The sequence below is a fragment of the Solanum lycopersicum genome, chromosome 8 (assembly GCF_036512215.1).
Source record: "Solanum lycopersicum chromosome 8, SLM_r2.1".
NCBI lineage: Eukaryota > Viridiplantae > Streptophyta > Magnoliopsida > Solanales > Solanaceae > Solanum > Solanum lycopersicum.
Window position 1 is genome coordinate 61,242,304 of NC_090807.1, and position 21,048 is coordinate 61,263,351.

The 21,048-nt window shown below is 30.6% G+C and overlaps 3 protein-coding genes across 3 annotated transcripts; 1 reads left to right on the forward strand and 2 right to left on the reverse strand.

The window, feature by feature from the left end:
* Window positions 1-8,929: 8,929 nt before the first annotated feature.
* LOC101262446 (protein NUCLEAR FUSION DEFECTIVE 4) lies at window positions 8,930-13,016 on the forward strand. The gene is made up of 3 exons (XM_004245997.5): window positions 8,930-9,554; window positions 11,437-12,338; window positions 12,494-13,016. Exons 1-3 carry the CDS (start codon window positions 9,243-9,245, stop codon window positions 12,963-12,965), a joined length of 1,686 nt encoding a protein of 561 aa, XP_004246045.2. The 5' UTR covers window positions 8,930-9,242; the 3' UTR covers window positions 12,966-13,016.
* Window positions 13,017-13,223: 207 nt separating this feature from the next.
* Window positions 13,224-15,287, reverse strand: LOC101261544 (uncharacterized). Its single transcript, XM_004245994.5, has one exon. It carries the CDS (start codon window positions 15,050-15,052, stop codon window positions 13,607-13,609), a length of 1,446 nt encoding a protein of 481 aa, XP_004246042.2. The 5' UTR covers window positions 15,053-15,287; the 3' UTR covers window positions 13,224-13,606.
* Window positions 15,288-17,489: 2,202 nt separating this feature from the next.
* On the reverse strand, window positions 17,490-20,659 carry LOC101262141 (probable serine/threonine-protein kinase PBL15). The gene is made up of 5 exons (XM_004245996.5): window positions 20,045-20,659; window positions 18,957-19,092; window positions 18,687-18,823; window positions 18,478-18,601; window positions 17,490-18,189 (listed from the first exon to the last, which is right to left on the reverse strand). Exons 1-5 carry the CDS (start codon window positions 20,462-20,464, stop codon window positions 17,738-17,740), a joined length of 1,269 nt encoding a protein of 422 aa, XP_004246044.2. The 5' UTR covers window positions 20,465-20,659; the 3' UTR covers window positions 17,490-17,737.
* Window positions 20,660-21,048: the final 389 nt, after the last annotated feature.

Genomic DNA, 21,048 nt, shown 5'->3' on the forward strand with positions numbered 1-21,048 from the left:
AAAAAGGTCCATAGGAAGAGTCTAGTCCGAACAAAATAGCACTCATAAGTTCTTCGTCTGTTATGGGACGGGCAGCAAGGGCTAGACTATGGGATATAGTTCGTTTCTTGTCAACATAGTCCATAATGGTTGAAGAACTCATAGTGGTGGTTTGGAGTTGGTGGCGAAGTTGCATGACGCGAGCTCGGGATTGAGATTGATAAAGGTTGGAAAGATATGACCAAGCTTCACGAGTGGTACGAATGTGCATTACGTAAGGTAGGATAGAATGGCTCATGGTAGTTTTGAGCCAAAGAAGAAGGATTTTGTCGCGTTTCTTCCAAGCCGTGAAGGCTGGATTTGTTGTGGATGCAGAGGTGTCCTGAGTAGTGGTTAAGATAGTGGCGGATGGAGCATTAGTTCCATCAAGATGACCCTCCAAATCAAAGGCTTCAAAGGCAGAATATACGGTAGATTGCCAAAGGTAATAATTTTCGCGATCAAGTTTTATCGGAAGGCCGGGAAGGGCAATTGTTTGGGAGTTGGAGTCAGTTATGGAGAGATGTGTGGAAGAGGATGACTGTGGCTGAACGGCAGCGGCAATGGACTGGTTGGAGTTGTCCATGGTGGCGGAAAGAAAGAAAAAAAAGTTGGCTCTTGATACCAAATTGAAACTTAAGGAAGAGGACAGAAACTTGGTCACTGCTGCAGGTAACCAAGGCTGCCATAATATATATATATATTGATGATGTACATGATAGAGTTTGAATACAAATAGAAAAGAGCTATCCTAATCAATAAAGGATGTTGAGTTTACATAGAAGACTTATTGTCATCTAACAAAGACCAAACCGTCAAATTTAAACGATTAGCTGAATTAAAATGATATCTCCTTGCATACGATGTTTCGAGTGCTAGGGGTGGCAAACGATTGGATTGGATTGGTTTTGCATGGGTTGAATATGGTTTGAGAAAAAATGGATTGGATGATAATCCATCCAAATATAATATGATCAAATATGATTTGATCAAAATGGTTCTAACTCATTTAACCAAAATTTATTTTTTAAAAACATAAATGTATCCCTCTCCACATACCCCGCCCCTGGCAACCCCCAGCCGCCCACCCCACCTTCCACCAACATACCCTTTTTTTTTTCAAAAAAAAAAAAGAATACTCTTTCCTCCTGGGCGTTCTCCTCCCCCCTCCTCCATCCCAACTTCCACCAACCTATCTCTAAATTTTTTTTATTGAGTGAAAGTGAAAATAAGTGATCTAATATGGATCAAAAGGATACCCATATTGAACCCATTTTGACCATATTTGAAGAGACTTTTAAAATAGCTTGAAGCCCATATTTGACCAATTATAATATGAGCGATCCAAGTCATTATATATGATCAAAATGGGTTCATTTTATTAATATGGGCTGAAATTGCCACCCCTAGAATGAACTAATAGTGAATTTTGACATTGTTTCGAAATTTATGTCTACTTTGAAACCCTTGCCGCAAAAAATAAGAAAAAGGTCATGAAATTGTTTCTGAAGGAAAAGGAAAAAAGTGAGGAGGAATATAGTAAAATTAGGGATTTAATTCGTTTATGTGGCAACGGGTTGTGTTTCAGTAGTGCGATATTCCTTTGTCGGAAAATTATGTATATAGAGATTAAGTTTTAGTTTTATAAATATAAATACATAAATTGACACCACTTGAAACAAGTTGAAAGCTTAGTTTATCGGTTAGGTGTTTACAAACACTATTTGACGAAAAAGATATTTTTTGACCGAAATATATATTTAGTTTAATGATATATTTAAACTATTTCGAATAATTTAAAGATAGTTTTGATCCTTTTCTGTTTTATTTAAATAATCGACACAAACCTTCTTATTTTTTGTGAAGTTCTTTTACGAACGTAACTAAGACATTCACAAACTTAGTTTTTTTTTCTTGGACGCTTATGTTGTAAATTAAAATTCAAAAGGTGAATATATTTAGGAGGGAATATAATCCCTAGCCTAATTTTTATATTTTAAAAACAAATATGGACAAATTCGTATCTCTACAAATTGGATATTTTGTTGCTAGAAAATTATGTTTTGCTTTTTTTTTTTTTTGGACGAAGATAGACCTCTCCTTGTAATATGGAGTAATAGAATATTCACGAACTTACTTTTTTTTCCTGGATCCAAATGTTGTAAATTAAAATCCAAAAAGTGAATATATTTAGGAGGGGGATACAATGCCTTAACTTTAAAATTTTTAATAAACATGGACAAACTCATACTTTTACGAATTGGATCTTTATTGCTAAAGTTATGTTTTGCTTATTTGGACGAAAATAGACCTCTCCTTATAATACGGAATAATAGAACATTCACAAACATAGTTTAAAACTTTAAAAGTCAATTTTTCAAATTTTTGGTGTTTTGAATTTCTTTCCATGTATACTCACTTCGATGTCATTGTCCATGAAGATAGAGAAGAAAATAAGCGAAAATAGAAAGAACGAAGACACAAATACAAAAGATGAAGTGAAATATTTAAAAAAAAAAGTGAAATATTTTAAAATAAAATAGGCAAAAAATATTTTTCTTTTTAAAAAAAGTTAGGAAAAAGGGAATCATGAGCTGTCGGTTTTGTTTTAACATAAAATGTAAACAATTTCAAACACGGTACGTTTTTCTGGGGCGAGTTCCGACGAGTCGGGCGTACCAAAAACGTATCGAGGCACGAATGTAAGGCTTAAATTTATAGAGTTTAAGTTTTAAATTTTAGAGTGTAAGTTTTAATAGTAAAGAAACATAGTTTTGGGCGTAAAAACATATGCTCTGGATATTTGTTTTTTTTAAAAAATCCTTTTTTTGCTTTAGATAAAAAAAATTTTATTATTGATTTATTGATATTTTTCAAATAGTAATCATCTTCGTTATTAGTGATTAATATCTTTTTCAAATAAAAATCATAAAATCTTTTTTACATATTATAGATTATTTAATAAATTTATTTGTTTAATAATTGAAAGTTTTACTTTTATTTTTTTTTTAGTAATGAAATTGGATGTGTGTGTATATATATATATATGGTTACTCTCTGCCGATTTATATAATTACATAAAACGCTTCGCATCACGCTTCCGCCTTTTAAAATATGCGAGTATTAAATAGTTTGAACATAGTTCATCATCAATAGATCGTTCAATAAATTTTGGAGGCTTAAAGTTTTAAATTTCACAAAGAGGTCTTATTTTCTTAGTTGACATATATGAATTGAATAATTATAACATGTTAAATGTAATTCTACAAATGAGATCTAAAAAGAGAGGATATATGCGAATATTATGAAATAAGAATACAAATAATGTAAACTTCAATGAAAAATATATCATATCAAGTTAGAATAATAAAATCTGACACAAAAATTTAAAAAGTTTATAAAATAATACAATATAGTGTTGCGCTGAATTTGATAAGTTGATATAATGATATTAAAATTTATTAGTTTTGGTGTTTGAAATTCGAAAAAGACAGCCCACTATTTGGAGTATTCAAATGGTAATTCTCGTGAGTTAAATTATATTGTCAATCAGGCCTCCGAGGTATAATTTAGATCGAGTCCAATTTAAAAACTTTAATTCAAATTATGTACATTCAACTTTCTTTTGAAAAATTTATTTATTATTCTCTCCGTTAGGTATTGATTGTTATGGTTTCTATTTTTTGAGTTAAATTATAAAAAATTTGATTAACATTTTAAGATGTATTTTTTTATCATATTAATATGAAAAAAAATTGTAATTTATAGTACTTTTCATATAGTTTTGGAATATCTAATTTTTTTGTTTAAAATATCGAATTAATGTGATCTAATTTACCTTTAAAATTAATCAAATTGACTTTTGAAAAACGCAATACGACAAACATTTCTGGACGAAAAGATTATTTAAGTATTCTCATTTATAATATTATTATAGTTCTATTACAAACTCCAACGTCCCTAATTTATTATTTTCTTGCTTTTCTAATTTGTAAAGAAAATAGAAGAAAGAGATTTGGGAATTTCTTTTGAAGGGGGTAAATATTTTAGGTATATCCTTCATTAATATTCTATATACACAAAAAGTTATTTTTTTGTTGTCTTAAATATACTCTTAAATAAATAAAGAATAATTTCATAGACCTCCCTTCACGTTTCACTCTATAATACTCACATTTCTTGTGGTTTACAATATTATGTGTACCTTTTTAATTTCCATTTGCTTGTAACCATTTTTTAGACCTATTTAAAATAAATATAAATTAATTTTGATTTGACAATTTTACTCTTCTTTATATTTATTTCTTCATATTTATAATTATTATATAAAAAACAACTCATTTAACAAATATTTTAAAAATGAATCATCACAAATACGTATTTTATTATCCAACAAAGACCAAAGTCTTCATTCAAGCTAACCCACCATTTTCACCCAATATTAACTCTTCATCTCCATTTCACCTTTACCAATTCACATAGATTTTTCCCCTCACAATAACCCATTATTTTTTGGCAACAATTTCTTCAAATAGAAGATAAAAAAAATGAACTTCACAAGAGAGAAATTCGATAAGAACGTTATATTTTGTTCTAGTTAAATATTTCTAAACGAAGTGTTGGGTTTTAGCAAGTTTGAATGGGAAAAGAAAAGAGAGAATATGAAAAGTGAGGAAACTACTTTGGAGGGAAAATGAAAAGTCATTTGCAAAGTGCAAATGAAAAGTCATTTCTCCCATATCGGCAAAAGAAATGGAAATTGTTGTCCTTATAGAAGGAAACACTTCCATTACTTCTTAAAGAGCTAAGAAGAAAATGCCCCATCGCGCCGTCGTCGTCGTCGGTCGCTCGGCTCGGCTTCGGCAAATGATGTGTCGTTACTTTCCAAAAAGTAGTTATTTTCCTAACAGACACATTTTTTCGAAAAGTTGTACAGACACGTTTCTTGCTGAAAATGGCTATAAAAGGAAGTCAATTTTTGATTTTTAAAACACTGAAAATTTTTCTTTCTCTGCATTTATTTTTCTCTCAAACAAAATCAAAGTGTCAATCGACTGAGTCTGTGTGACTTGTTGCTGTTCTTAAGTTCGTTGAAGTTAAAGAAGTTTGAGGTACCGCTATTTCTTTAACAGGTTTAATCCGTTTTATCTTGGGAGAAATTAATCCATAACCTTGGATACAGTGAGGGGATTAAATTTCTTGAGGACACACAGTAATTTCTGTGGACTCGGATTAATTCTTGTATTTTATATTTTTTCTGCTTCATCTTATTTCTGTTTCTGTTCATTAACATTATAAATACAGGTTATTGTAAGAGTAACAATCTTAAGAAAGTTATCAGTTTCTGTATTTGAGGTTTCTGGAGATTAAAACCTTTATGGTTTTCTACTCTGCTTGAATTTTTAAAATTCATTCGATTAACGATCAAAAGAACATAAAAACTTTATCGTTAAATCAGAAACAGTTTGTGTAAAGATTTGTTATTTACTGTTAGTATTTCAAATACTTAATTTATCTGCCATTTGTGACAAAAAAATGACTAATTCAAGTCAAACAAATGCTGAAACAATAAGTGCTGCAACAACAATGGTTGCACATAATCGTTCAAATGCTGCCTTAGCACCGGCTGAGAAACCTGCAAAGTTTTCTGGAGTCGACTTTAAGAGATGGCAGCAAAAGATGTTCTTCTATCTCACTACGTTGAGTCTGCAGAAGTTCATCAATGAGAAATTCATTGTGGCAAAATTTCTGGACTTTAAGATGATAGATAGTAAGACTGTCGTCACCCATGTTCAAGAATTGCAGGTCATAATTCATGATCTCCTTGCTGAAGGTATAAATTTATTTAATGCCTATGTTAGAAATATTAAGTTTTCCCTTAATACTCACATAACATTTAATGTAGGATTGATTGTGAATGATGCTTTTCAAGTGGCTGCAATTATTGAAAAGTTATCTCCATCGTGGAAGGACTTTAAAAACTACTTGAAACACAAACGCAAAGAGATGACTGTTGAAGATCTCATAGTAAGGTTGAGAATCGAAGAGGATGATAAGGCTGCAGAAAAGAGGTCACGTGGTAATTCAGCAATATCTGGAGTAAATTTTGTTGAAGAAGATTCTACAAAATTAAAGAAAAGAAAGAAAGCATCTGGTCCAAAAAGCAATCCTCCTAAGAAGAAATTCAATGGAAACTGCTTTAATTGTGGTAAACATGGTCATAGGGCTAAATGCCGGGGTCCTAAGAAGGACAAGAAAAAGAAGGATCAAGCAAACTTGGCTGAATCCAAAGGAGAAATGGACGATCTCTGTACAATGCTTTCAGAATGTAACTTGGTTGGAAATCCAAGAGAATGGTGGATAGATTCTGGTGCCTCATGTCATGTTTGTGCCAACAAAGAATTATTTTCATCATTTACTCCAGCACTTACAGATGAAAAATTGTTTATGGCAAATTCCACAGTTGCAAAGGTGGAAGGAACTGGCAAAGTTATATTAAAAATGACATCAGGCAAGGTGGTGACTTTAAATAGGGTCTCATATGTTCCAGAATTGAGAAAGAATTTTGTTTCAATTTCAGTTCTAACCAAGAATGGATTTAAATGTGTATTTGTTTATGATAAAGTAGTAGTAAGCAAAAATGATATGTATGTTGGAAAAGGCTACCTTAGTGATGGATGGCCTTTTCAAACTCAATGTAATTGCAGTTGATATGAATAAAGATTTTGCTTCTTCTTACTTGCTTGAGTCTAAATGTTTATGACATGAACGTTTGGGACACGTTAATAACATAACCTTGCGAAAACTGATTAACTTAAATATTTTGCCAAAATTTGAGTGCAATAAATCAAAATGTCAAATTTGTGTTGAATCTAAGTATGCTAAGCATTCTTATATATCTGTTGAAAAGAATTCAGATCCTTTAAAATTGATTCACACTGATATTTGTGACATGAAGTCAATACCATCACGTGGTGGGAAAAAGTATTTCATTACTTTTATTGACGATTGCACTAGATATTATTATGTCTATTTGCTAAATAGTAAGGATGAAGCAATAAATGCATTTAGACAATATAAAACTGAAGTTGAAAATCAGTTAGATAAAAAGATCAAAATGATCAGAAGTGATAGAGGTGGAGAATATGAATCTCCATTTGCAGATTTATGTTTAGAAAATGGAATAATCCATCAAACTACTGCTCCCTACACTCCTCAGTCTAATGGAATTGCAGAAAGAAAAAACTGAACTTTAAAAGAAATGGAATTACTTTGGAGGGAAAATGAAAAGTGATTTGCAAAGTGCAAATGAAAAGTCATTTCTCCCATATCGGCAAAAGAAATGGAAATTGTTGTCCTTATAGAAGGAAACACTTCCATTACTTCTTAAAGAGATAAGAAGATGCCCCCTCGCGCCATCGTCGTCGCTCGGCTCGGCTTTGGATTTGAATAATGATGTGATTGATTGATAAATTTTTTGGACAAAATTTATTTAATCAGTTTTTGTTAAATCAAATAAATCCTCCTGTTAATATTATTTCTTATAAATTTGCGGGTAACGGTAACATTCCGAAAAGTCATTACTTTTCAAAAAGTAGTTATTTTCCTAACAGACACATTTTTTCGAAAAGTTGTTATTTTTTCCAAAAGACACAACTTTCTGGAATAAACTGGTCTGAACAGATTTCTCTGAACAGACACGTTTCTTGCTGAAAATGGCTATAAAAGGAAGTCAATTTTCGATTTTTAAAACACTGAAAATTTTTCTTCCTCTGCATTTATTTTTCTCTCAAATAAAATCAAAGTGTCGATTGACTGAGTCTGTGTGACTTGTTGATGTTCTTAAGTTCATTGAAGTTAAAGAAGTTTGAGGTACCGCTATTTCTTTAACAGGTTTAATCCATTTCATCTTGGGAGAAATTAATCCATAACCTTTGGTACAGTGAGGGAGATAGACCTAATATCATAAACCATGAGTGTTATAGAGCGAAACCTTGAGGAAGATCTCTGCTATTATCCCAATAAATAAAGAGGTCTAAATATGTGATCTCACTAACCTTGAAAGCCATGAATGCATTTGAACATAAATTCTATTTGAAGATTGAAAAAATAATTCTAATAACTCACTCATTTGGCAAATTAATGGAAAATACTATAAATACTTATTTAAGAGAGACAAACTTCCCCTAATAAATAAGAAAAAGCTAAGAGATAAATTAAAAGGCAATAAAACATAACAACACGTCGATGGCTTGAACTCTGTTTAATTAGTTTTTTTTTTCCTATACTAATTTTCCAAATTATCGCTTTCTTCTTAGGATTGTGCCTAATTTTTTTCCGAAAATTATTTTTTCTCAATTAGTCAACGAAGTAATTATTTGAAAAATTAGTAAGGTGAAATTTAGTTTACCTTACTTATATTTATTCCTATTGATAGATTTTAATTTTAATAAAAGATTGCTACACATCTTATTTATAGAAGTCACAAATTTAAGCAATATTATATTCACGTAGAAAAAAAAAAGAAGGCCAAAACCAATGCCTCAAATACAACAACGGTGATGCAATCACCTTAAATAACATAAAGGAGGCACACAACAAAAACTTACCCTACTCCTCGTGTAAACAATATGTAAAATTTATCAACTAACTTTGAATTTGACTTTACCTAATTCTAAGACTTGAATTCCTTATTTTTATTTATTCAGTAGACAGCCTTTCTAGACTATAAATCTCGAATTTCGCTAATCAATAAGTAACGATTCAAATAAAAAGAAATTACAACAATATATATACACACACGATACACAACATTACACACTTATATTTATGTTATATACACAATATATCAACTTTATATTATACGCACTTTTAATATTTAAAAATTTTAAATCCGAAATCTCAAATTTAAAAAGTATATAAAATAAATAGAGGAGTTACTCTCTAATTACATCACCACAACGTCAACCAAAGATTAATTCTAGAATTACATTTCAGGACTGATGAATATAAATATAAAAACAAATAAGCCAATTAGGTCCCATGTCTTCATTTTCTATCACGGTCAAATAAAGCCAATAGGGGACTAGTTGTTTTTTCTCCATCTGGAATAGTAATTAACGAGCGCATATAAATTAGGCCACGTACGTAAACTCCAAAACACAAGGCAAAATAAAGTTATTTTGCTAAAAATCTTAGATTTAAATCGAGCATTTGTGATTAATATGACAGAATATGAATCGCGAAAATGGATTATTTTGGTTGCGACAATCTGGATTCAAGCGTTCACCGGAACGAATTTCGACTTTTCAGCTTACTCGTCGGAGTTGAAGGGTGTTTTGGGAATTTCACAGGTTCAGTTGAACTACCTGGCGACGGCGTCCGATCTCGGAAAAGCGTTGGGGTGGTCATCGGGATTAGCGCTGATGTATATGCCGTTGTGGTCCGTCATGTTTGTAGCTGCTTTTATGGGGTTGTTTGGTTATGGAATTCAATGGCTTATCATTCTTCACTACGTTTCATTGCCTTATTTTGTGGTTAGTATTATTCTTTCTTTTATCTTTTTTAGAACGTATAATTTGGTTTCAATTTGTATTTATATTTTAAAAAAATTTAAGTATAAAAATAGTCATTTAAATGGATATAAAATTAAACAAATAAACATACATAATGTTCTATATGACAATTTGAGTTCTACGTATATTACTTCACGTAATATTTATATTTTTGTTTAATTTATACAAATTTAAGCATTTATTTGTCCACAACTAAAATTATTGAAACAAAGTTAAAAGGACGTATATGTATATATAATATATATATGATGCTAATATTAATTAAATATAGTGTTAGTGTGCACTTGTGTAAAATTAAGATTATTTTTTTCTATTTTCATTTTGTAGTAGTAGTGACTAGTGAGTTATTGTTTTTTTATGATGATATTTTTAGGCTTTTAGCGGTCTAATTAATCGCGTTTTAGTTCTAAATTCATATAATTATCTATACTAACGTTAGTGGTACGTGTTTCAAATAAATTCATTGTGTTGGGCTTATTATTTTTAAATAAATAGTGTCTACTTTAGCAATTAAATATTTATTTTAATCCGCAAAAGGTCAAAATACAAATCATTTAATAGCCAAACCCTTTTTCTAAATAAATAAATGAATAAATACCAGAAGTATACAGAACATTCTAATATATCTTTATGGTTGCTTTTCTTTTTCTTTTATCCTTTTTTTATTACTAGTGTTAAAAAAGCATGAATTATGCTATCTTTTTTTTTTTTAATCATAACAAAGGTTATATACCACTAGTAAGCTTAATTTTTTAGTCTTTTGAATTCACTTTAAGCTGTCTATCAAAAAGTAAAAATTATGTATTATAAATAATAAATATAAAATATTTAAGTCCACATAAATATTAGTGACTGTGATGTAGTGTCTTCGAATAAGTCTGGTATATATACACCAGATCACAGTGGTCCAAATTAATGTACTACTAAAATAAAATCCTAGCGTTTTGTTAGTAACCGGAGAAAAGAGACACTTGTCCTTTTATTAGCTGGGTTATATTTTGTGTCGATAAATTTTATGAATTAGTTTATCTTCATTTAAAATTTAATTGAAAAATATATTTATTTTTTATAGGATTTTCCATTATTCATGTCAGTATTAAATTTATTGTGTAAAATAAGTGATATATATTTATGACTGTAAATTATTATTTAAAGAATATTTTAAAATTAAATTGTTAGTTAATATAATAATATGTCATTTTTTTTAGATCGAATAGAAAAAAAAGAAAATCATATAGTGGTGTAGAAAAAGTATCGTAGTTAAACATTTTTTTTTTATGTACAAATGTTTGAATTCCATTTTCTTTCATATGGTTACTAGTTTATATTTCTATTATTTTAATAAAATTTTTGGCTCCATATCTTTATTCTTCAGTTCGTGAATTTCAATTTCTTCTAATAATTATTGTTTTATATTTCGAATATTTTAATGAAAATTCTTACTCTACATCCAATATCCATTTCCTTTGGTCCGTGAATTCCAGAATTTTCCATATCGTACATCAATTGCTGTCCATTTCAAACCGTTAGCACTTAATAATCGTAACAACCAAAATAATTTTTCTTCGAGGAAAAATTAGATAAATCATTCTAAATTTAACGAAAAAAAATAAGTAGTATATTTGATCTTGGTTTTATCCTGTATTATTTTTTTAAATGTTTGTCAATCGCTCACCCTCCTTTGATTAATCAGCGCAATTTTTGTGATTTCAAACAAATCTACTGTTTTGATTCGAATTATATATTACATATGTCAAAACAATGTTTATAATATTAGATAGCACACATTATGAATGTGCTGACTCTGAATTTTGAATTCACGACTATCGATTAATCATTGCAGGTATTTTTCCTATGCTTGTTAGCTGGAAGCAGCATCACATGGTTCAACACAGTCTGTTTTGTTCTGTGCATAAAAAATTTCCCTTCTAACAGACCCTTAGCACTTGCACTTACTGTAAGTTTCAATGGAGTTAGTGCAGCCTTATACAACCTCGCTGCAATTTCATCAAACCCTTCTTCAACTCACATTTACCTTCTTCTTAATGCTTTCATTCCTCTCTTCACATCAATTGCATCACTCATCCCAATTCTTCGACAACCCCCTGTCGATCCCCTGCCTTCTGATTCCATCAAACACGAACAACTCATATTCGTCCTGCTAAATTCCCTTGCAATGATTACTGGCTTCTATCTCCTCTTTGTACATTCAAATGACATATCAACAGCTCGTGTCATTTTTGGTGGTGCCATTTTATTACTAGTCCTACCATTAGGCATTCCTGGGATTATTTATGCACGCGATTGGTTTCAACGTAAGGTTTTCTCTAGTTTCACTCTTCAAGGTTCAGGCTTCCTTCTAGTAGATGATGACGATCTTGAATTTCATAGAGAGTTCATTAGTCGCGAGAATAGCCAGATTAATGTAACGTCTTATGGCGATGTTACATTAAGGTTTATTGGGAGTAGTGGAGAAGGATGTTGTGGGAAAATGATTGGGGAGGATCAATTGTTTATGCTTGGAGAAGAACATAAGGCGGGAAAGTTGGTTAAAAGAGTGGATTTTTGGTTATACTATTTAGCTTACTTTTGTGGAGGAACCATTGGGCTTGTGTATAGTAACAATCTTGGACAAATTGCACAATCACTTGGACATAGTTCAATGACTTCTACACTCATTACATTGTACTCCTCCTTCTCCTTCTTTGGTCGTTTGCTCTCTGCAGCTCCAGATTTCATCAGATTGTAAGTTTAAGACATCACTTTTAATCTGTTTTTCATAGTTTGTATCAAAGGGTAGGGAACGAAGGAACGCAGTGACATTTTGAACCAACTGACTCTACGTCATGAATAATAATTTGAGTTGCAAAAATTAAAAAATGAAGGAATAATTTTTGCAGGAAGTTTTATTTCGCGAGAACAGGATGGCTAGCAATAGCATTAGTTCCAACACCAATAGCATTTTTCATAGTAGCAGCGAGTGGAAATGAAGCAGCACTTCAAGCAGGAACGGCTCTAATTGGGTTGAGTTCAGGATTCATATTCGCTGCAGCAGTGTCAATAACATCAGAACTATTTGGACCAAATAGTGTTGGAGTAAACCACAACATTCTCATCACAAATATCCCAATTGGATCACTTGTCTATGGTTTCCTTGCTGCTCTTATTTATGACAATAATGCTGCTGCTTTTTCAATACAGATGGTTAATGATTCAGTAGTTTGTATGGGGAGAAAATGCTATTTTACAACTTTTATTTGGTGGGGTTGTCTTGCCATAGTAGGACTTGTTTCAAGTGTCTTGTTGTTCTTAAGAACTCGACCTGCTTATGAGCGATTCGAGCAAAATCGTAGGATAAGTTTGTTGGAATGATTGTTAGTAGCTGCTAAATTTTGTATGAAATGAGAAGTGTTCATGATAAAACGATTTCCTTCAGCAGAATACTGAGGTACCTCAAATTTCGTATACGAAAATTCCTTTATTTCTAGCTAACTAAATATAATATAAAAAAATATTTAATATGCCTTATTAGAAAAATCACAACATTCATCAAAAAAGTCATAACTCATTAAAATTGAATAGGTGTCCTTAGAGCACTAGCTCCTAAGTTGGTCATCGTCCTAAATTGGATTGTGACAAAAAAAACTTCATTGAATAGCCGCCCATCAAAATGATAGCAGATAATTTGTGTACATATATATATATATTTTTTATTGTATAATATACATACAATATACATTTGTAATTCAAAATAGTGTATATCTTTTGTATATTTGACTTGCTAGTGCAATAATTTTGACCTACCAACCAACTATTATTTTACTATACTAATAATAAAAAAATTACCAATATTAACCTCACAAGTATCATGATTGTGTAGATTTCAATAACAGTACATACAACTTGAACACTTCTCATATATATATATATATAATATACCTATCAAGAATCTAATCTCCCCAAAGTAGTACCAAATAACATCAAATGTTTCCACAAAAAATACTACTAATATATTAATCGTAGGTGCAAAATGTTTCATTCTTTACGCAAAGGAACAATCTTTCATAAGCCAAAGCCATTTTCTTTGCCGTGAACATAGAAGATGCATACTCCCTACAAGCCTTACCTCTTCTTGCTAATTTCCCTCTTCCTTCTTCAACTACTCTTTCAAGTGCTTCAACCAATGACTCCACATTTGGTGTAAACATAAATCCATAGTCATCATTCACAACAAGTGTTCCTTTTATACTGGGAAACCGTGAAGCCAGAATTGGTTTCCCACTCATCATTGCTTCCATTAATGTAAGATCAAGTCCTTGAGGTCTAAGTGTTGGATTCACAAATATGTCTATTGAGTTATAAAATGCTTTTAATTCAGATGGACTCATTGAACCTAAAACTATAACTTGAGGTCCTAAATCTTTGTATCTTTGTAACCAAGGTCCAGAGCCAGCTACTATTAAATAAACATTAGGGTATTTTTCTTTGAGTTGTGAAAATGCTTCATGAAGTAAAGGGTGTCCTTTATCTTTTACTAATCTTCCAGCTACACCAAGTACTATGCTTGCATTTTGTGGTAAACCTATTTTGGACCCAAAATCATGACCTAATCTTGAATCTTCACAAAAATCTTTTTCATCTACACCATTGACAATTACATGGACTCTTCTTCTTGGGATTTGGTACACATCTCTAAGCATTTCTCCACAACTATCACTTATAGCTACATGATGTGCATAGTTATGAAAAAATCTAATTTCATCTAGCACCTTTGGTATCACGCCTTGTAGACTTTGGTTGAAAGTCGAGAGCATAGGCTCGTTAGGGTTTCTAGCTAAATCTTGGAATATGCTTGATTGTACACCCTCTAGAGCTATTCCATGCCATGATACCACGAGATTTGGAAGGCTAAGAGCTAGATGATGAGGCAATGCCACACTTTCTGAGTGAATTACATCGAAAGGCTCTCTCTCATTTTCCTCTTGATAGTTTTCCCATGCCTTTTTGTAACCCCATCTCCCTGTCACGCCTTCATTCCAATGAATAATTGGTGAACTTTGTGAAGAATCATCAATCATATGTGATGTAGTTGGAGTAACATGCTCCATAGGAGGTGAGGTAAAGACATGTACTTGATGACCACGACTTGCCATAGCCATATGCAACGTATAGGCATGACGTTCCATGCCTCCGGGGGTAGCACTCATAGGCCATTTCCTTGAAAAGACCGCGATTTTTAGAGTTTTCAATGGAGGATTCTTATCATTGAACTTCAAACGGTTCCATGAAAACTCAGCATCGCGTAGATCACCGGACCATGACTTGATTTTGGAAGAAGTGGTGGTGCAAATGGAGTTAGTAGGGGTATGGAGGAGTAGAAGAATTGGAATGGTAAAAAGCACAATGAAAAAGAAGGCGGTAGGAGAAAAAAGAGTTTTTTTTGACTTGTTGAATGCCATTATGTTTGAGGTTTGAAAAAAAAAACAAAAGGGGGTGTATAGAAATATATAGATATGACTTTAATTTAATTTTGTATAATAAAAGGGACTTTTTCAAAGTTGATATGCTAAGGAAAGTGGGAAAGTTTGGCACATATGCACGCACTTAAGCAAGTGCACATTGGATTGTTGAGTTGGCCTTTTGCTTGCTTTTTAGTGCGTTCCTCACGCATAATGCAAGAAAATCAAAAAGTTGGACATAATATATAGTTAGTGAATAAGTTTCATGTGAAAGGGCCTAAAATTATTCTTAAACTTATGAATGAATTTTAGGTGGACGTCACCCTAATAATAAAAAAAGACTTTTCATGTGCTGCCCCATGAGAAAAAAAAATTAGAATCGCATGTTAGGGGCGTGATGAGATTAAATAAACAAAAATATTTTTATATAAAATAGTTATATATTTTTACGTTATCATGAAAAAATATCAAAAGGTAAGCAATTGAACTTGGATTTTACCATCCTAAGACTCAAGACTCTCTACTTGCTTGGATATCATGTTAATTTATCTGATCGTCTTATTTAAAAGTTAAGTTAGTAAAGAGAACAAACTTTTTCTATTTTATCTTAATGGTTAAATAAATGTTTGTTTATGCAATTAAACATTCGTGAAATGACCATTAGTAACGATGTTGTTGCTTTCTTGGCACATGTGAGCTGCGAGATTCTTTTTAGTAAACATTTTGTACTTGAGTTAATTACTCTACACTTAACTTGCATATCGTACTAATTTATATTTCTATTATTTTTATTATATTTATAGAAAGGGATTATAAGTTTGTTTAAAAGTAGGCATACTTTCGATAAAACAATTTGTTTTGTTTTTTTATAATGATAAGAAAAATATGTAGCATGATTCATGAATAATTTTGTAAAAAACTAAATAATAATCATTTTTGGCATTACTAATAGTGGGAAATCATTCCACAAATGTAATTCATATATATAGCTCCTATAATTAACTAATTTGACTAACTAATTACTAAAGGCACAAATGCATTAACATTTAATAAAAGGATGTTGCTTTATAAAATGCTTTACTTTGTGGAAATATCTAACATAAAGAGGGAGTGATGTATAAGTTTTTTTTTTATTTTCTTTTTGTATAAAAGTCAACCATTCAACTTAAGCAAACTTGCAAATTAGACGCATTTGGACATTGAATTTTGACGTTTTTAATTTAGAGTCTATTTTGTAGAAAGTATTTTGTGATGTACTTATTTTATTGAAATATATTTACATGTATATTTTTCAAGTCTTAATTATTATAATTTTTGGTTGACTGTCTTCTTTTAAGTTTAATTGATGGCTTTTATTTCTTGACCTTTAATTAAGCAGTTAGCACTAGAGTGCCTTTGCTACTTCTATAAGCACCATTTTTATGCTTAAATTTTCAGTTTTATATTAATTGCGTGGTCAGAAAAACAGCTTTATCTTTTATTGGACGATATGTGTATCGAGTAGAAGCACAAATAAGAGAGATAATATATTTTAAAAGGGATTAAGGGTGTTATATAGGTGGATGAAATTATATATGAGCAGATTAAAATGAATTAAATTAATAAATTAATTTTGTTATAATTAGCATGATTTTAGCTTGAATTATATGGACAGAATAGCTTGGCCTAATAACGGATTATAATTCTAACTTAAAATTCTTCTTTATTTGTTCTCTTATACTTTATAGTTTACATCAAAATAAATGAATAGAAATTTTTTTATTGAAATCATTATTATGCTAAAATAAACCAAATACATAAACGTTATTTTTATAATGCTTTAAAATGTTTTTGTATTGGTCGATTTAAGCTATAATCAGCCTAAAGTTAGCGCAAGCTTTCAAAAAGTGTAATTTAGACTTGTTCTTAATATTTTTTTGATGATATGAATATATTCGATATAAATTGAAAATTATAACTTTGTACGCAATGTAAAAAGAGAAAGAAGAGGAAATAGTGGAGTTGACACATGTCTTTGTTGAACCTTTAATCTTGGTTTGGTCCACATGAGCTTTAAAAGCAAAGTGGTCCACGTAGGCATGAAAAACCTTTTTTATTTTGGAATTTTTTATATGGTGTTGGTACTTATATTAGAGTCTAACTATTATGGATTTCCGCTGCATAGGGCTCTATTCAAGAAAAAACGCTCCCTACAAAAGGGTTTTCCATATTAGACGACTCGAAAGACTTATGTTAAAAAAATTTAGATAAAAAATTTTAGTGTATATAACCCAATTAAATAATCTTTAAGGTTACTTTCAAAGTTTTTTTGAAGAAAAATTTATTATTTTAATTTAGTTTCCATGTGTCGATGAATACATAATATGTATTTTTACTACTGAATCAAGATAAATTATTATCCTATGATGTAAACGTCGTAACATAATCTTAATCCATGTAAAAAATAGAAATGAGTGCATCAAAATGCCTCCAAAACTATCACATTGCTAAAAGGAAGTTATAATGTTACATAAAACCTTATGGTGGTAACTTTCATTTATCTACAAACATTTAGATCTCACCTTAACTCCATACTTTAAATACAATATTCATATATATATATATATATATATATATATATATAATTATAGATATAGATATTATATAATTATTTCAAGCACAATCTTTCATCATACATACATACATTTACTTGCTCTTACTATTGACACCCATCCTTGGATTCTTAATCACCACAATTTTGCTATCCTTGTTTCCTTTTGGTGCATAAACAACATACTTATTGCTTGATTTTGGTGAAGGTGGCCATTGTCCACAAGCCACAGCCATGTCTCTTAATGGTTGAATGGCTTCTAATGTTTCAATAATGGCTGGCATTTTGGGCCTATCTTTTGGGTTCAAACTTGTGCATAGTGAAGCTAAATGGGCCATTTCTTTTGCACCTTTAACTGAATATTGTCCACCAAATCTTGGGTCCATTATACAACGCAATCTTCTACTACTTGACAAGTAAGGCCTGGTCCAATCCACCAAGTTTTGTTCATTTTTGGGCCTTGTTTTGTCCATTGCTCTTCTTCCTGTTAGTAGTTCTAGTAAAACTACTCCAAAGCTATATATGTCACTTCTCGTTGTAAGATGTCCTACATCACAAGTGGAACATGAACAAATTGTTTACACCAAGCAAATAAATATAATATATAAACTATTTTAGTTGCTTAATTATGGTTGAGAGAAGGACCAATGCAATCTCACTTTAATTTGTTCTAACACTTAGATATGGACAATTTTTTTTTATTTGGTATAAACATCATAGCGATGACTATTATTTTTCTCTAAACAACTTAGGGATATTTTGATACAAAATTTGTGGCACCTGCGATTGATTTTTCGTTATGAGGGGTATAAGTTAAAAGAGCAACGAAGTGTACCTGTGTTAACATATTCAGGGGCTGCATATCCATAAGTGCCCATTACTCTAGTAGTAACATGAGTGTTTGATCCTTCTGGGCCCATATGTGCAAGCCCAAAATCTGATAATTTTGCAGTAAAGTCCTGAAAATAAAAGTGTATATTGATTATAATACACTAATCATATTGACTAATATTTGAAATACATTTTTTTCTTAAGAATACATACAGAATCAAGCAATATGTTGGAGGTTTTGAAGTCACGATAAATCACTGGTTTTTCAGCTCCATGCAAGAAAGCAAGGCCTTTGGCTGCTCCTATTGCTATCTTCAATCTTGTACCCCATGGCAATGACATCGATAACCCTGAAAGTTTTATGCAAGTTATTATATTTCAAAAAATTTGTAATTTCTTGAAATTTGACCTTTCATTCTTTTGTATTTTTCGAGAAAATTACACCTAATTCAGTTACTTTAGTCTTGATAAGAACGAACTTACTTTTAAAGAGATGATTCTCAAGACTGCCTTTAGGCATGAATTCATAAACAAGAAGGCGCTCTTCATCCTCGCAACAATAACCAATCAATCTTACCAAGTTTTTGTGCCTTAGCTGCCCTAGAAATATTACTTCCGCCTATATATCAACCACAAATAACTGTTAAACAATCGAAAAATATTATATATTACTCAGTCCGTTCATCTTTCACTTAACAAGAGTGATAATTTTATTATATCACTTTTAATTATTTTACTAATCTTGGAATAAATAATACGAGACAAAAAATAAAGGCTAACATAATAAAAAAACATGGAATAAACAAAAGATTTCTATATTGTTATTCAGCCCTATTAAGTTTTGGGACCCAATAATTATGAAGATTTTCATGAAGAAAAAATGTGTAAACACAAAAAAGGAAAAAAAACAAAGAAAACGTCAAAGAATTTAAAAGAACGTGGGGCACAATAGAACTGCCAAGTCCAATTTTTATTATTTTATTTTTTTTCAAGTCCAAGCTTATGCTCTGTAAGTCAAGGATTTAATTAATTTATTTATTTAAAAAGGAGCTCTTGTCTCTTCATATAGCTCATAAAACAATTAATATCCTGTCCCTTCATAGTCCAAAAAAAAAATACAATTGACATCAATAGGACAAACTGTTATTAGAATTAATATTACTAAAGATTTTAAGGACATATATAAAAAATATTATTTATTATTAAAAATATATATTTAATGATAATTGCAAATTAAGTATCGTTAATAATCATTTTTAATGTAGTATGTACAATTTAGTTTCTCTCTTTGTTCTTTCATAATGTTTTAATTACCTAACAAATTATTATTTTTTATAATAATATGTAACATATCATTAAAAAACATTTTAAACATAGTTTGATCTCAAGTATCAATATGGATAATATATCAACTCCCATCTTAGAATAATTTGAACTTGGCAAGTCAAAACAGAGGGAGTCAATAACTCACTTAAAATTAAACAAATTATATTTTTATGAACAAATTTTATCACGCTCGGGATAATAATAAAAGTTACTAAAAGAGAAATATAATAGATATTAATAATTACCAGCCATTCCCTATGACCTTGAAGTCCTTCAATATTAAGAAGCTTCACAGCAACAGCTTGAGATTTCAAACTACTCCTCAAATTCTCATCAACATACCCTTTATGTACCGTCCCAAATCCACCTTCTCCGAGCAAATAATTAGTCGAAAAATTCTGCGTTATCGCGCGTAATTCACTCACCTGGAAATCAAACAAGTCAGGTCCAAATGTTTGAGCAAGATCCTCGTTAATTCGAGTTGACGAGGATCTGCTCAAATCCGAAAATGATAACCTACGAAACGATGGTAATGGACCTATATTATTCTTCGAAAAATCGGATTTCGAGGTTTTGCACCTACTAAAATTACCAAATATTGTTTGATCATCAGCTGAACAACAATTAGCTGTAAAAGGTCTCCAAGATTTTGAGTCTTTAGTCATGATTTGGTTTGATGAAAAAAAAGATGGAGAAGTTGATGGGAAATATAAGAAGGGATATGTGGATTAGATAAAGGTAATTTAATTAATTTATTATGGTTAAATAATTGAGATTTTTTTTTTCTTAAAAAAAATATTGATTATTATCCACAATGAGGTAAGGACATTCTTATTGTAACTGCTCCAACCACTCTACCAAATAGGGTATTTTTGTTCATATATATATATATATATATTTTGTGGGATTAATTTTGTTGCTTGATTTGTCAACTAACGTAGTTGTCTTCATGCAAAAAAAGGTGTTATTTTTTTTGTAATAAAGAATTTGGTATAAATGTCACTTCAACTATGCCGACTTGACTTTAATTGGTTAAATCAAATAGAAGATATACTTGTGTACTTTAAGTTGTGGAAATATATGTAAAAGCTAATTGGTAGTTTGGAATTAAGTTAAATGAAAAATAAAATAAATAAATGAAACATATGGAAGACAGGTTCAATATCGAATCTAACTCAACACGAAAAGTTAATTTAAATGATAGGAACAGTTCAAATCATATATAGATCACTCATTTCTTAAATAGCTA